Source organism: Misgurnus anguillicaudatus, chromosome 17 (assembly GCF_027580225.2).
Source record: "Misgurnus anguillicaudatus chromosome 17, ASM2758022v2, whole genome shotgun sequence".
Classification (NCBI taxonomy): Eukaryota; Metazoa; Chordata; class Actinopteri; order Cypriniformes; family Cobitidae; genus Misgurnus; species Misgurnus anguillicaudatus.
The window spans coordinates 17,645,937-17,661,595 of NC_073353.2; the positions used below are offsets into that span (position 1 = coordinate 17,645,937).

The following is a 15,659-nucleotide window of genomic DNA, read 5'->3' on the forward strand; positions in this document are numbered from 1 at the left end:
CAATTATTGGCAACACTTTACAATTCTGATTTGTTAACATTAGTTAATGTATTAACTAATGAATTAAACGTGAGAAGTAGTTACATTTTTTACTGTATTTGTTAATCTTTGTTAAAGGAACAGTATGTAAGAAATGTTTATCAATTAATCATAAAATGTCCCTGATATGTCACTAGACATTAAGAAATCATTTTCATTTCAAATACTTATATCACTGACAACAGTGGTCTGGCCAGGATATTGTCATTTAAAATGTGGAGTTGCAGCCCTCAACTGATGTTTATGTTGTCATTTTGTGTATTGGCCACCAGTTGTATGATTGCAGTACCAGTTTTCGCCACAAGTTTTGTTATTGCAATACCAGTTTTGGCCACAATCCTACATACTGTTCCTTTAACGTTAGTTAATAAAAATACAGCTGTTCATGGTTTATTCATGTTAGTTCACAGTGCATTAACTTATGTTAATAAGATTTTAATTATGTATTAGTAAATGTTTAAATTAACATTAACAAAGATTTAAAAAGATGCTTTATAAGTGAAGTTCATTATTAGTTCATGTTAACTAATGTAGTAAAAAAATTAACTAATGAACCTTATTGTAAAGTGTTACCAAACTATATGTTAATTAAAGGGGACAGAGAATGAAAAACCATTTTAACCTTGTCTTTGTTGAATAATGGTAGTCTACCCACATTCACAAACATACAAAAAGTGCTAAACATGCTTAACATCTTAGTCTCATAGAAATTCCTCCTTTAGAAATGTCAGCCAGAAAACAGCCCAATCTGAAAAACTGATGCTTATGACATCACAGGCATCTAACTGCCCATCCACTTTAAAATAATTGGCTACATTTTTACATTTTTTGAGTGGCAGCAAAGTCAGCCGATCAGTAATGAGATTGCAAGTTAAGCCAGTAGGGGGAGCCAAATAGGTGCAAAACTACTTGTTTAAAATCCCCCACCCTTATGGCGCTTTTCCATTGCGTGGTGCCCCGCGGTTTGGTTTGGTTTGGGTCGGGTCAGCTCACCTCACTTTGGCGTGGTTAGCTTTTCCATTGAGTTTAGTATCACTTCGCAGTGGGAGGAATTATAGGCGTGTCGTTATATTTGCGCTGCATACGGCTGTGACATCATACAAGAGAGAGCGTCCTTGTACATTCCCAAACATTTATTTATTTATCAGTCCGCCACAAAATTAAAATTGGCCACCACAAATACGTAGATGTTTACTTTGCACATCGCGTTTATAACTACCTATGTCTCACATGACAGTTTCTGTTCAAACACCCGTGGCGTCAGTCGACGGCTCCACTGAGCCTCAATGAAGTTGCATTTAAGCATAAATAATACTGACGTGCACGTCGCGAATGTGCCGCCACAAAATTAAAATTGGCCACCACAAATAGAAGTTTACTTTGCACATCGCGTTTATAACTACCTCTGTCTCACATAACAGTTTCTGTTCAAACACCCGTGGCGTCTGTCGACGGCGCTCCGCTGAGCCTCAATAAAGTTGCATTAAAGCATAAATAATACTGACGTGCACGTCGCGAATGTGCCGCCACAAACTGCAAGTCTGGAAAAAACTTTTATGTGTTCCTGATTCACAACCTGTGGATGTTTTTAATCGCTAAAAGGGTGTTTGGAAACTTAAAACAGAGCACAGATGACAACATGTTTCCTCGAGACAGCGCAAGCTAGCAGCAAGCTTAAGCTAAAGCTAATATTTTACATAATAGGATGACGGCGCCGATGACGATTCTCTCAGACCAATCAGTGAACTGCAGTGTTTACGCGTCACGTTTGGTATCAGCTCGGGTCGCTTGGAACCCCAACCGAGGTGGTACGAAAAAAAGTATCGGGTACTACGAAGTGATCCCAATGGAAAAGCTCCCAAAAGTGAGCTGACCCGACCCAAGCTGGACCAAACCGTGGGGTGCTGCAATGGAAAAGCGCCATAATAGAGCTATTTGAGAGAGGTTTTTAGGAAGCTTCTAAGGCATTACAGACCCAAACTAAACATTTTTTGTCTACATGTCACATCACAGATTAAGGATATATACTCTGTTCAACCATTCTATGTCACCTTTAATATATTAAAATATGTAGATCACTTTTACAATTTATAAGCTGCTTATTGTCAGAATCCTGCCAGATCCTTGTTTGTATTTAGATCTAGTTCAGCATGGCAGGGTTCTGACAGTACATATGACTGTTGTGGTACAATGGCGCTGCTCTGCGGGCGACATGGACACGCATTTACGCTGCTGCTGTCTGTTTTGTTTGTTTGTTTAAAATAGTCCAAAACAACTCGGTTTTGTTTTGTATGCTCAGTCCTTGAGCGTTTTCCTTTTCTTTTGTGTGTATGACTTGCACAGATTGGGAGAACTATTAGATGGCGGTGTGTGTTTTATTACTTTTTTTGCTGTTGTTGACGATGTCGCTATTATGCGACCCCCTCTCTACCTGCAACACCGGGGGGAATGGGCTGCGAGTCTACTCGAGGGAAGTGCTTCTGTCGCTGCGACGGTGTGGAGACGCAGTCGATTCTTCCCCATCGTTTACTGTAAACTTGCCCGAAGATATGAAAATTTGATGCATGCAGCGACCGCGGAAAAGGGGCCGGCGAGGAGGTGTACGGCAGCGATTAAGGAAGAGAGGTAGCCAACCCCCACTGCCATCCATGATTCTGAGAAACGTGAGATCACTCAGGAACAAAATGGACGAACTTCGAACTTTAACAAGATGATGCTTTGAGTACCGTGAGTCTTGTATCATGCTCTTTACTGAGACCTGGTTACATCCAGAGATCCCCGACGGTCTAGTTGGAATAGACGGGTTTTCGCACATTCGCTCCGATAGAAGTGTGACGTCAGGAAAAAGTAAAGGGGGTGGTCTCTGCTTGTACATAAATGACAAGTGGTGTAGACAACACACAGTCCGGGAGAAAATCTGCAACTCTGACGTTGAACTGTTATGTATTAGTCTCAGGCCATTTTACCTGCCCCGAGAGTTTGGCAATATTCTCATCTGCTCTGTGTATGTACCCCCGAATGGCAATGCTTCACGGGCTGCTATACAGGTGGCCGACTGCGTTCACGAACAATTGCAACGTACTCCAAATGCCCCTATTTTCATCATTGGAGATTTCAATCATTGTGATTTGAATACTGCCCTGCCAGGTTTCGAACAGTACATTAAATGTTTTACCAGGAAAAATCGGATTTTAGACAAATGCTATGGTAACCTAAAACATGCATACACAGCCATAGCTAAACCCCCCTTGTCTAATTCTGATCACAATACTGTTCAATTGATCCCTACCTATAAGACTGCCCTTAAAAGTTCCAAACCACTGGTGAAATCTATCAACGTTTGGTCAGAAGATAGCATAGAAGCACTGAAAGGCTGTTTTCTATGCACTGATTGGGACCTATTTTCCAGGGAATCAAGCCTGGATGATGCCACAATAGTCACTACAGATTATATTAAGTTCTGTGTTGATGGTGTGATCCCAAAAAAAGAAAGTAAAAGTCTACCCCAACAACAAACCCTATATCACAAAGGAACTGAAGGACTGCATTAACAGGAAACATCATGCATTTAAGATAAAGGATCATCTACAACTTAAAACTGTACAAAAATAGTTAAACCACAGGCTGAAAGAGGCAAAAGATCACCATAAGGGGCTGATAGAGGAAAATTTTCAAAACATGAACTCTAAAAAATTATGGGACTCAGTGAAAATAGCAATTAACATGAAATCAACAGATAAGCCCTTGCATGTTACAGATGAACTGGCAAAAGCAAATCAGTTAAACCATTTTTATAAGAGGTTTGATAATTATGATTTTTCAGCTGAATGTGATTCGGTGCTTGACAGTATCGTTATTAATGATGCTTATACATTGGATATTGACCCTAAAACCATTCACAAGATTTTTAAGCAAGTTAATGTTACTAAGGCCACAGGTCCAGATGGCATTTCTCCTCGTCTATTAAGAACATGGGCAGAGGAACTTTCATTAGTCTGGAGCCCTATCTTCCAGAGGTCCCTAAACTCTCACACTGTACCAACTATATGGAAGAAGGCAATTATTACTCCGGTTCCTAAAAAATCCTGCCCACAAGAAAACAATGACTTTAGACCTATTGCCTTGACTTCTGTTGTGATGATGTGCATGGAAAAAATTATCATAAGTCAACTAAAACTGGAAGTAGGCACACAGTTAGATCCGTATCAGTTCGCCTATAAACACCGCAGAGGCACTGATGATGCAATCAACAGTTTAGTGCACCTAGTGGCTAAACATCTTGATACTTTTTTTGTTAGTAGCGCAATTGTTTTTTGAAACTGGAAAATAGCATAAGAGATGGTTTGCGCCGGAGCACGCCTCCTTTTTTGCGCTGAACCGGCCAGGGAGCGCGAGTTCATTCCCTAGTTTGCCGACGTGCGTCTGTGGAGGGAAAAACCCGCTGTGCGCCAGTGCAAAATACGAAATGATACATGCGTCACTGACAAAGTCAATTGCGCTGGGTGCAACATAGGGCCCCTTGTGTTTGTTGTCCAGTGCAGGTTCGTCATTGTTACTCTCTCTGTTTGTCAAAGTGTTACCAGTGAGTTTTACATTAAATATCTTGGGTCTTATGTATAAAGCGTGCGTACGCACAAAATGGGGCTGGAAACGTGCGTGCGCCAGTTCCCGCGCAAAGGTTGTGATTTATAAAAAAACAAACTTGATGGGAGAATGGGCTTGCAGGGTGGGATATTAGGATGATTCATGTACGCACACTTGCATGTGATCTGTGATTTATAAAGGGAACATTTCTTTGTTTTAGAAGTCTTCATAATTTTTGGTGTATGCCATTTTTGGCTTTTGTGCGTACGTAGACTTTTACTAAGGATCCTACGTACGCACAGTTTTATACATGAGGCCCCTTGTGTTCCAGTTAATGTTTAGTGTTTTGTTTAAGTTATAGTGTTTAGTGTTGTCTTGTTAGATTGTTGTTCTGTTTGCCCCCTCGTGGGTTTTGTTTTCCTGTTTTTACCTAGTTTTGTCAATAAGGTCTAGTGTTGTCTATTCACATCCGTGCTTGGGTTCCCTTTCAGTCGGTCACTACGACGTCATGTTGTGACCGACGAATTGGGAACCGCTTCGCGGGTGACCTATCTACTTCGAGAACTATCAGAAACGCCAATGAACTTGGCATGCAGGTATTTGCATAATGCCGGCGCCGCCCCGCCAGGTGCGTATATAAGCCGCAGTTGCAAAAAACCAAATCAGCTTTATTGCTTCGAAGCCGGCAGACATCTGCTCTCGAGAAGCTTTCTAAATTGATCTTCGTAGATCCTGTTCTGGGAAGGGAAGAAAAAGATCTCAGCTTGCTGAAGTTGGTTGGGCAAAGACACCTCAGCGGAGGCTCGCAGTGTTTTCTCCACCCTTCTCTCTCTCTCTCTCTGTCTCTTTTTTTAGGACTTGAGTTCGAGTGAGTGCGTTTGCCTCTCCCTGTGTGTTTCACCAGCTCGCACAAGAGAGTGATTTCCCTGAAAGAGCAGCACGTTTGAGCTTTGTGTCTTTTTAAAGACAACCACTCATTCGTGTCACGGTCGGGGTCGTCTTTTTAAAGATGGATTTCCGTCCGTGCTCCGTTTCTGGATGCGGTGTGTTCATCGCCCCCGGGATGGCCACGAGCGTTGTCTTTCGTGTCTGGGGCTCCAGCACGCAGAGGCAGCGTTGTGTGATAGTTCATGCTCCGTCTGCAAGGGCATGACTATGGCGGATTTGCGGAGACGGGTGTCGTTCCTCCGGCAACGGCCCCCGCCTTCCAAGTCTGGTGCTGCTAAGGGCGCAGCTACCAGACTCGCGAAGGATGATCTCCGTATAACGGTGCTGGGTCGGTCTGCTGGTTCGTCCAGCAGCTCCCAGCGCCCTGGTCCGTTGCCAGCGGAGGTCCCGATGGAAACGAGCGGCCCGTGTTCTACGGTGTCCTCGCGCTCTGTCGAGCCTCCACCTGACGCGATGTCCACCGTAACGTCGGAGGGGGGGTTGTCAGCCTCGGACGTTGATCCGGATCCGCTCCCGCCTTCGGGCCAGGTTGCGGGTTCTGCGTTCGACCCCGAGATGGCAGCCATGCTCGCTCGGGCGGCGGAGGTGGTCGGCTTGGAGTGGACTAAACCTCCCCCACCTGAACTGTCCCGCCTCGATGATTGGTTCTTCGGGGGTGCCAGGGCTTCTCAGTCCTCGCCCCCGGTGCCTTTCTTCCCCGAGGTGCATGAAGAGCTGACGCAGTCGTGGAAAACCCTGTTTTCCGCCCAGAACCGGCCGTTTCAGCCTTCACCCCTCACCTCTCTCGAGGGTGGAGATGCCAAGGGGTACACTGGTATCCCGTCAGTGGAGCGGCCGGTCGCGATGCAGTTGTGTCCGGCCGGTGTCGCTTCCTCCTGGCGGGACCAGCCTACTCTCCCCTCACGGGCCTGTAAGCTCTCGTCGGCGCTGACTGGTGCTGCTTACAAGGCTTGTGGGGAGGCAGCCTCTGCCCTGAATGCCATGGCATTGCTGCAGGTTCACCAGGCTAAGGCTCTGAGGGACCTGCACGCGGGAGGTCACTACTCGGCGGAGTTCTCCAAACTGCGTGCGGCTACGGATCTGCCGCTCCGTCGGGCGTGCGATGTCTACCCTGGCAGTCCAGGAAAGCCATCTCTGGCTGTGTCTGGCGGACATGAAGGATGCTGATAAGACCCGGCTCCTGAATGCTCCGGTTTCCCAGACCGGCCTGTTCGGCGAGACGGTCGAGGAGTTTGCCCAGCAATTCTCGCGGCCAAGAAGGAGACTGATGCCATCGCTCAGATCATGCCACGTCGGAAGCGTCCTGCGCCTGCCCCGTCCACGTCGGCGCCTCAGTCTGCTCCTCGCCGAGGGCGTCCTGCGGCGGCCGCCTCCGTTCCTCCCCGGGGCTCTTATAAGAAGCGAGGAACTGGTCGTCAGCAGCCCGCTCAGCCCGCTTCGAAAGGGTGGAAAGAGGAGATCGAAGCGGCCCTGAGACGGGCGACCTAGAGATGGAGGGGATCGCTCTTCGGAGATGGTGAAGGCACCACTCCCCCCACCGGAGGAGGGCCGGTTGGGGAATCTTTTGTTTCAATTTACTGTTCCGCTGACTTTTCATTCGGCACCCACAATTTCACAAAAAGAGCGAATTCCACTTCCATCTCTAGGTCTTCAGATAAGCGCCGGAGACACAAGCGGGCTCATATCCCCCCGTTCTCCGACTCATCAGAGGAGAACGAGAGCAACGCACGGGCTCATAACCCCACCGCGCTCTCCAACTTCTCAGGCGGTAGGAGACAGCTACGGGCTCATAACCCATCGTCTTCCTCCTCCTTCCCCAGAGGGTGCATCGTGTGGTGTGAGGTGTCTTCAGCAGAGCCTCCCTTACTCACCCACCCAGCAACGGACTCAGGTGAGTGTTATCACACACAACATTGCTGTCGGTGTGGCCATTACGCACACACCGGCGATCACCTCCGTTGCGCCCGCCGCGAATACACCGATCGTGCCTTTAGTCCCCCTCACACAGTATCTGGGGGCGTGGGAACAGCTTCCCAGCCCGTCGCGTTGGCTTTTACGCACGATTCGTCTCGGCTATGCAATCCAATTTGCCCGGTGTCCCCCCAAATTCTCCGGCGTTCATTTCACTGCGGTGAGAGCTGCCGATGCGCACGTCCTCCGTGCGGAGATCGCTGTCTTATTGGTGAAGGACGCGATCGAGCTGGTCCCTCCAGCCGAGATGAGGTCGGGGTTTTACAGCCCTTACTTTATTGTACCCAAGAAAAGCGGCGGCTTGCGACCGATCCTGGACCTGCGTTCACTGAACCGTGCACTTCACAGAATGCCGCTCAAGATGCTGACGCCCAAACGCATATTTCCATGCATTCGTCCAAACGTTTGGTTCACATCTATCGACCTGAAGGTACTTCCACGTATCGATTCTCCCCCGGCACAGGCCGTTTCTCTGCTTTGCGTTCGAGGGGCGAGCATACCAGTACAAAGTCCTCCCATTTGGGCTCTCTCTGTCGCCCCGTGTATTCACCAAAGTAGTGGAGGGGGCTTTAAAACCCCTGAGAGAGAAAGGTGTGCGCATTCTCGCGTATCTGGACAATTGGCTAATAATAGCTCAAACACGTCAGACGCTGTGCGATCACAGAGATTTAACTTTAAAACACCTCGCTCGTTTGGGTCTTCGGGTCAACTGGGAAAAGAGCAAGCTTTGCCCCGTGCAGAGAATCTCTTTTCTCGGGATGGAACTGGACTCGATCGATTTGACAGCTCGTCTAACAGAAGCGCGTGTACAGTCGATTCTGACTTGCCTGAATACATTCAAGAGCAAGAGCGCGGCCCCGCTGAAACTATTTCAGAAGCTCCTGGGGCATATGGCAGCAGCTGTAACTCTGCTCGGTCTGCTTCATATGCGACCGCTTCAGCATTGGCTTCACGATCGAGTCCCGAGGAAAGTGTGGCTGCGCGGCATTCACCGTGTTATCATTACACCTGCGTGTCGTCGCACTTTCACTCAGTGGTTAGACTGTGCGTTTCTCCGACAGGTCTCCAGGCATGCAATAGTGTGCACAGATGCTTCAGACACGGGGTGGGGGGCCACGTACGATGGGCTTGCGGCTTCGGGGGTCTGGACGACACCCCAGCTGCATTGACACATAAACTGCCGGGATATGTGGGCTGTATATCTCGCGCTCGTCCGTTTCAGCAACGAGTTACGGGGCAAAGACGTATTAGTTCGCACAGACAACACTGCGACCGTGGCGTACATCAATCGTCAAGGCGGTTTACGCTCGCGTCACCTGTCGCATCTCGCCCGTCACCTCCTCACTTGGAGTCAGAAGAATTTGAGGTCTCTTCGTGCCATTTACATTCCGGGTACGCTCAATGTAGAGGCGGATGCCCTCTCTTGTGCTGCGCGTCCCGTCGAATGGCGGCTCCACCCCATTGCGGTTCAGCAGATTTGGAGATGTTTCTGCAAAGCGCAGATAGATCTGTTTGCTTCCCCAGAGACGACCCATTGTCGCCTGTTCTATTCACTAGCCGACGACTTGCTCGGCGTGGATGCATTGGCACACAGCTGGCCGCGAAACATGCGCAAAAACGCGTTCCCTCCGGTGAGCCTCATTGCGCAAACCCTATGCAAAATCCGGGAGGACGAGGAGAGCGTGCTGTTGGTGGCACCGTATTGGACAACCAGGAGTTGGTTTCCAGAACTCTCTCTCCTCACGACAGCCCCTCCTTGGAAGATTCCCCTGAGGAAGGACCTTCTTTCTCAACAAGAGGGCACTTATGGCACCCGCGCCCCGACCTGTGGAACCTCCATGTGTGGTCTCTGGGCGGGGCACAGAGGATGTGAGTGATTTACCGCAAGAGGTATCTAACACTATTGCTGCTGCACGAGCGCCATCTACGAGACAGGCTTACGCGTTTAAATGGAACCAGTTTCTTCCCAAAGAGAAAACCCCCGAGATTGCCCGATTAGTGTTGTGCTTTTATATCTCCAGCGTCGTTTGGAGAATAGGCTGTCACCATCCACTATTAAGGTCGATATCGCTGCGATATCAGCTCACCATTCACCCGTAAACGGTAGGACAGTGGGTCAGCACGACCTGGTCATTAGATTTCTCAGAGCCAGTGCCCATCATCTTGGGCACTGGCTCGCGGTTCCTCGCTAACAGATATTTGTAGAGCTGCAGGCTGGGCGACACCTAATACGTTCACAAGATTCTATAGTGTTCGTGTCGAACCGGTTTCCACTCGGGTTCTTTCTACTTACTAGTTAAGAATGCCGAGGGTCGGCTCGTGTGTCGGCTTCGGGGCAAAAATGTCAAAAACTGTTTTTGCCTCTCCTCCACCGCCCTGATAGCTGGTGTTGCGAAGCATCCGCTGTCAACCTATCACTGATGTATTCTCTGTAAACCTGTGTAGGCTAGGCATCCACATTTGTCCCCTACGTGGGGTTCATTTGTGTGTGTAGTCCGTGGGGTTCTAATCCTCCACGTTTTTCCTTAGCAGAGCCTGCTCTGCATCTCTCGGCATACCATGTATTGTTCAGAGACTTTTTTGAGCAACCTGTCGGTTGTTTCATATATTTTTATGTCATCCATTTAACCTTCTTAGGGGATGGCTTCGCAGTGTTCTAGCTCTGCTCAGTTTAGACGCTTCCCCAGTTCGCTGCTTCACTATCGTGGGTTAAGGAACAGGTAGTGACCGGCCTTCTGCATTTTGCCTTAGGTTCCGCCCCTTTTTGTGGAGGGCGGAGGGCTTTTGCAGGCACTGGAAGGGTTCAGCTGCAGTGGCGTTTTGGTAGGGATTCCCAATTCGTCAGTCACGACGTGACGTCGTAGTGACCGACTGAAAGGGAACATCTCGGTTACGTATGTAACCCTCGTTCCCTGAAGGAAGGGAACGGAGACGTCACGTCCCGTCGCCACAGTTTGATGTTCCATTGCTGTTTCAGACCGGGCACTGTTGCTCGGCTTCTCAGCAATAAGTTAGCTGATTTGGCATTATGCACCTTATACACGCACCCGGCGGGGCGGCGCCGGCACCACGCAAACACCCGCATGCCAAGCCCACCGGCGCCCCCGACAGCTCTCGAAGTAAACAGGCCACCCGCGAAGCGGCTCCCAACCCGTCGGCCACGACGCGACGTCTCCGTTCCCTTCCTTCAGGGAACGAGGGTTACATACGTAACCGAGACGTTCTTCTGCATCCCGAATCCTGACACTTATACTATTTATGTAAACTGTTTTTATATTTATATTCCATTGCAACCTTAAACAGGTCTAAATAGCTACTAGCCGTTCTGAAAAAAAAATGCACATGAAATTAAACTTGTTGAACTTACCTCGACATGTATTTTACAATCATTTAACCCCCCATGGGGCAATGCTGAAGTTACTGTTAAAAACTGTACACCATGCAAGCTTGCAGATGTCAAATAAGGGTGAAACAGCATTTTTTCAAAAAAAGTTTTTGTTGTTTTTGAAATTGTTAGAGGTTAGCAGTTTTTTTTCTCATTATGTAATTTATTAAGTTTTTTCACAGCTCCAGGCAAATTATGTCCTGCGGTGTGACATGACATTACTGTAAAATTCAAATATTTAAATATTATTCATTTCAAATACAAATCAGGTATGTTTTAAGTTTAACAAATATTCTTAAAGAATGATCATTAAAATTCTGAATATACAGAAGGGGGATCTACACAGTATTAGGCAGGTGGTCATTATGTTGACAGTGAACTCTCTTGTAGAGTAAACTTTAGAGTGGGCAGAAATGAGCGTCATTTCTTATCTCATAGAAATCGATAAGGTTACTCATGTAACCCTGATTCCCCGAAATAACGGGAACGAACATTGCATCATTAGTTGATGGGGGAACACCTGTTCAATTCCACATCTTGTTTGCACTCCACGTTTGACTGCCAGCGGGGCTTTGGCTGGGATTCTTGCAGACGTTGGAGGCCGTGAGAGCCCTTTCCAGTCAAACCACTTTTTTTCCCACCGCTTTCCATCAGTTTTTACTCTTACACTCTTTTGCTTTGGCTGCTGTTTGTCATTTATGTGGCATTTTTGGGGAGTACTCTGGGTTATCAGTGACTGTTAACATATATACAACAAACAAATGAAGACAGATATATTTATGTTTAATAAATGTATAATATAGGTATATTATGTATAATGAAGACCGATATATATTTATGTTTAATATATGTATAATATAGGTATATTATGTATAATAAAGAGAGATATATATTTATGTTTAATATATGTATAATATAGGTATATTGTAATATTGACAATATTTGTTTTAATGTAGCAGTTATTTAATGTTCAAATTAATAAGAGATTAACACTCACCTTTTAACCTCTTTAGCACATCCAAACATCTGGGGGATTTCCTGGTAGGGGGTTGACAAAAAGACACCTATGGCTGTCCATGTAACTGTCATTACAAAAATCTAATATCCTATGTCACACTGCAGAACAGCATTTGTGTTACAAAACTAAATGTACTGTAATGTTATTTTAGTACTTTTTAGCATTTTGAAAACTTAAGTTATTTAAGCAAATACATACAAAATAATGCCAAGGCATTTATTAGCTGCTCCAAACATATCTGCTTTATTTTACTAATATTTACATTTGATGAGTCATCAATGTTACAGTCACACCGCATGACATTTTGCTATTCATCTTGAAATATGAACAACACCAAATACATTTTATGTCCCAAAATCATAATGTTGAAATAAATTGATGTTCTATGCCCCACTGGCATGTGGTGTTTTAGTTGAGATATGCAGTTCAGTAAACATTTACACTTAATTACAGAAAAAACATGTGTCGCGTCAATTTTGTTCGGGTGAAGAAAAAAAGCCCACCCACACTGACAATTGATTGGTTGATTTTCCAAAACAGGCCAATCAGGATGCTCATTGTCTTACATGCCGTGTGCGCTATAAATTGCATATTCACATAGCCTTTCAAAAACCCGGACATTCAGTGTCCCGGGAGAGTGTATAAATTTCATGGGACAAGTTATTAAAAAGAAGGACAATCCTGTTAAAATCGGGACAGGTGCAACCCTATTTACTACTATCACCGAACCGGCTTTACTAATAAGATATGCATGAGAATCGCATAGGTTTTTCTTTGCCTAGCCCTAGTCAGTACCTATCAAAAGTGGTGCAAGGAAGGAAAAGCTGTGAACTGGTGACAGGGTCATGGGCGGCCAAAGGCTCAATGATGCACAGGGGTAGCGAATGCGTGGTTTAATGTGGTGCGATTCAACTGACGAGCTACTGTAGCTAATATTGCTGAAAAAGTGAATGCTGGTTCTGATAAAAAGGTGTAGGGCAGTCCATGCCTCGATGGGTCAGTGCTGTTTTGGTGGCAGAAGGGGGATCTACACAGTATTAGGCAGGTGGTCATAATGTTGACAGTGAACTGTCTTGCCGAGTAAACTTTAGAGTGGGCAGAAATGAGCTTGATATCTAATCTCGTAGAAATCGACATGTAACCCTGATTCCCTGAAATAACGGGAATGAACATTGCATCAGTAGTTGATGGGGGAAACACCTTTTCAATTCCACACCTTGTTTGCACTTCACGTTTGACTGCCAACGGGGCTTTGGCTGGGATTCTTGCAGACGTTGGATGCCGTGAGAGCCCTTTCCAGTCAAACCACTTTTTTTCCCACCGCTTTCCATCAGTTTTTACTCTTACACTCTTTTGGGGATGTTTTTCTGGCTGCTGTTTGTCATTTATGTGGCATTTTTGGGGGAGTACTCTGGGTTCAGGCTATAATTACGAGCTCGGGGTCCTCTCGTCAAACAGCATTACAAATATGCTTTATCTCATTCCCTAGCGATTACATGTTAATGTGAACTCGTGAAATGAAGTTTATTTGACTAAGTTTGGGAGGAACATGGTCACGTGATCCAATCAGCTCAAATAAGTGATTATTATATAGAGGTGATCAGCTCAAATAGCCGTCCCTCACCTCTGTTAGATTTTTAAAAAATACGATTTGTAGATCTGTTTCCTTTTAGAGGTTGTTAATTTCAAGAGGCGCTCAGGTTTATTTTAAATCTAGACACATGGCAAGCGCACTCAAATTTAGACGCGTCTGAAACCAAACTCATATTCACATGCAAGTACTTTAAAAAGCAGAAGAAAACAGCGCGTCCTGCGTTTTCCATGTATTTTAGATGTTTATGGACCCTAATGCAAGAATTCTTCCAATAAGTGGCCGGGACTCGAGACACAATCATCTTGGGCATAAAGGGGCGGGGACATCTCCCACCTGCAAATTACAAGTACTGGCAGCCTAGGCACAGCAACCTTCAACCATGACAACACCGGCCCTCATGGCCAAGAAAACAGACCAGTCCACCGGGTTTCCCAATAGACTGGCCAGTTACTAGAGCGAGATTCGCTGCTGTAGCTGCCACATAGACTTTGAGTGTAGAATGTGCACGGCCGCTGTCCAGTAGCTCCTGTAGAAAGGAGAGGATGTGCTCCACGCCACAGACTGTGGGATCTAAGCTCTTTGCTGTACACCAGTTAGAAAAGATTAACCACTTTTTGCGTAAAGGCACCTTGTGGAAGGGGCCCTAGTCCCCTGTTATAGTGCATAGTTTTAGTCCTCAGAGGCTTGGTTGCCAAAAGGTTGCCGTTAGGAGGCCATACATGCAGGTTCCACAGTTCTGGCACAGGATGCCTGATCGCCTCTTTTGTTTAAGAAAGGAGTTATTTCCTCAGTTGTATCCGGGAGTAATCAGCAACACTGCGCATTTGTCCTCCCTGATCCTGCTGCAGCAAAGCAACAAGTAGAAACGCATAGAGAGGGCACCTTAAGAGGCTGAAGAATCACCTCAAGAAATACCTTGGGCAGTGTACGTTCTCCTCCAAGGCAAACAGGTTGATTTCCGCCCGACCAAGGATGGTCCAGATCATCTTGACCAGCTGAGGGCGCAGAGAGAGCATGTCCGCACCCGTGTTGGCCATGCCTGGAACGTGCATCGCCCTGATAGAGTGTACATTCCATTGAGCCGATAAAATGAAGCGTTTCGAAAGTCTGTAAAGGGTTCGAGATCTCAGCCCTCCTTGGTGATTTATAAATGAAACCACGGTCATGTTGTCCGACCGAACCAGAACATAATGTTGCTAGATTTTGGGCTGGAAAACTGCCAATATCAATGTCTTCATCTCATGGTGGTTGAAATGTAGCTGAGACAGATGAGTGTTTCACTTTCTGTCATGCCGTCGCAGTGCACACCTCATTCTGTCATAGAGGCATTCGTGGTCATCACTTTCTTCCTGCATACCAAACAGAGCTCTGTCTCCAAGAGGAATAGGTAAGGTTACGCCCATATCGGCAGTGCTTTCATACAGGTGTGTGTCACTTTGAGCATGCATCCCAACGGCCACGCTCGGATCTAGCATTGTTTGAAATGCTATCTATACACCTGTACATAGATAGTGTAGTTTAGTTTGGTAAGGCTTCTCTGATGTTAAATATTTTATTTTGTAGGTAGATTAGAGGGATTCTACGTATAGTTAGCATTAGGGATGTTTTATTTTGTTCTTTTGTTTGGCGCCGCTCGTGTCCCTTCTTTGTGTGTGTGTGTGTGTGTGTGTGTGTGTGTGTGTGTTTTATGTGTAGTAAATATATATAACTAATACTAATAATGAACTTTCTTCATCTTGTTTGAGTGTTGCTTTAAGAGAGTGGGTGGGGTTCGCCGTTGTTGTCGGGGCTGAAGAGCTTCATGGATGAGCTGTGTTCAATATCCTCACGCATTGTTAAAGGAGGTCAGTAAAGGTAAGCTGTTGCGCTTCTGCTCGTTTAATGTTATTATCAGACCGACTACAGTGACTACAATGTCCTTAAAATAATCAAACAGTTGTGTGAAATAGTCACAATGAGTCACGCTTTAAACAAACCTGTTTATTTGACATCTTGTGAGTAGAATATGTATAAAAGGTTGAATGGACAAATGCACTCAACACTTAATTGAAATTTTGAGTTTATTTTATTCATCTGACCATCCCTTGCTTTACAAATGTACAGTACTAGAGGGTTTTCTG

The 15,659-nt window shown here is 46.0% G+C and overlaps 2 protein-coding genes across 7 annotated transcripts in view; both read left to right on the forward strand.

The window, feature by feature from the left end:
- LOC129452502 (histamine N-methyltransferase-like) overlaps nucleotides 1-15,659 on the forward strand; it is a 98,492-nt gene that overhangs the window by 33,740 nt on the left and 49,093 nt on the right. The gene's annotated exons all lie outside the window — the stretch shown is intronic.
- Nucleotides 1-15,659, forward strand: part of LOC129452501 (histamine N-methyltransferase) — a 36,837-nt gene that overhangs the window by 9,221 nt on the left and 11,957 nt on the right. The window contains exon 1 of one of the 6 annotated variants that reach the window (XM_073855063.1): nucleotides 15,295-15,393. The exons of the other annotated variants lie outside the window; for them this stretch is intronic. Within the exon in view, the coding sequence (XP_073711164.1) occupies nucleotides 15,345-15,393 (49 nt within the window). The 5' untranslated portion in view covers nucleotides 15,295-15,344. Of the gene's footprint in view, nucleotides 1-15,294; nucleotides 15,394-15,659 lie in introns of those variants that run through there. 6 annotated transcript variants of the gene reach the window in all.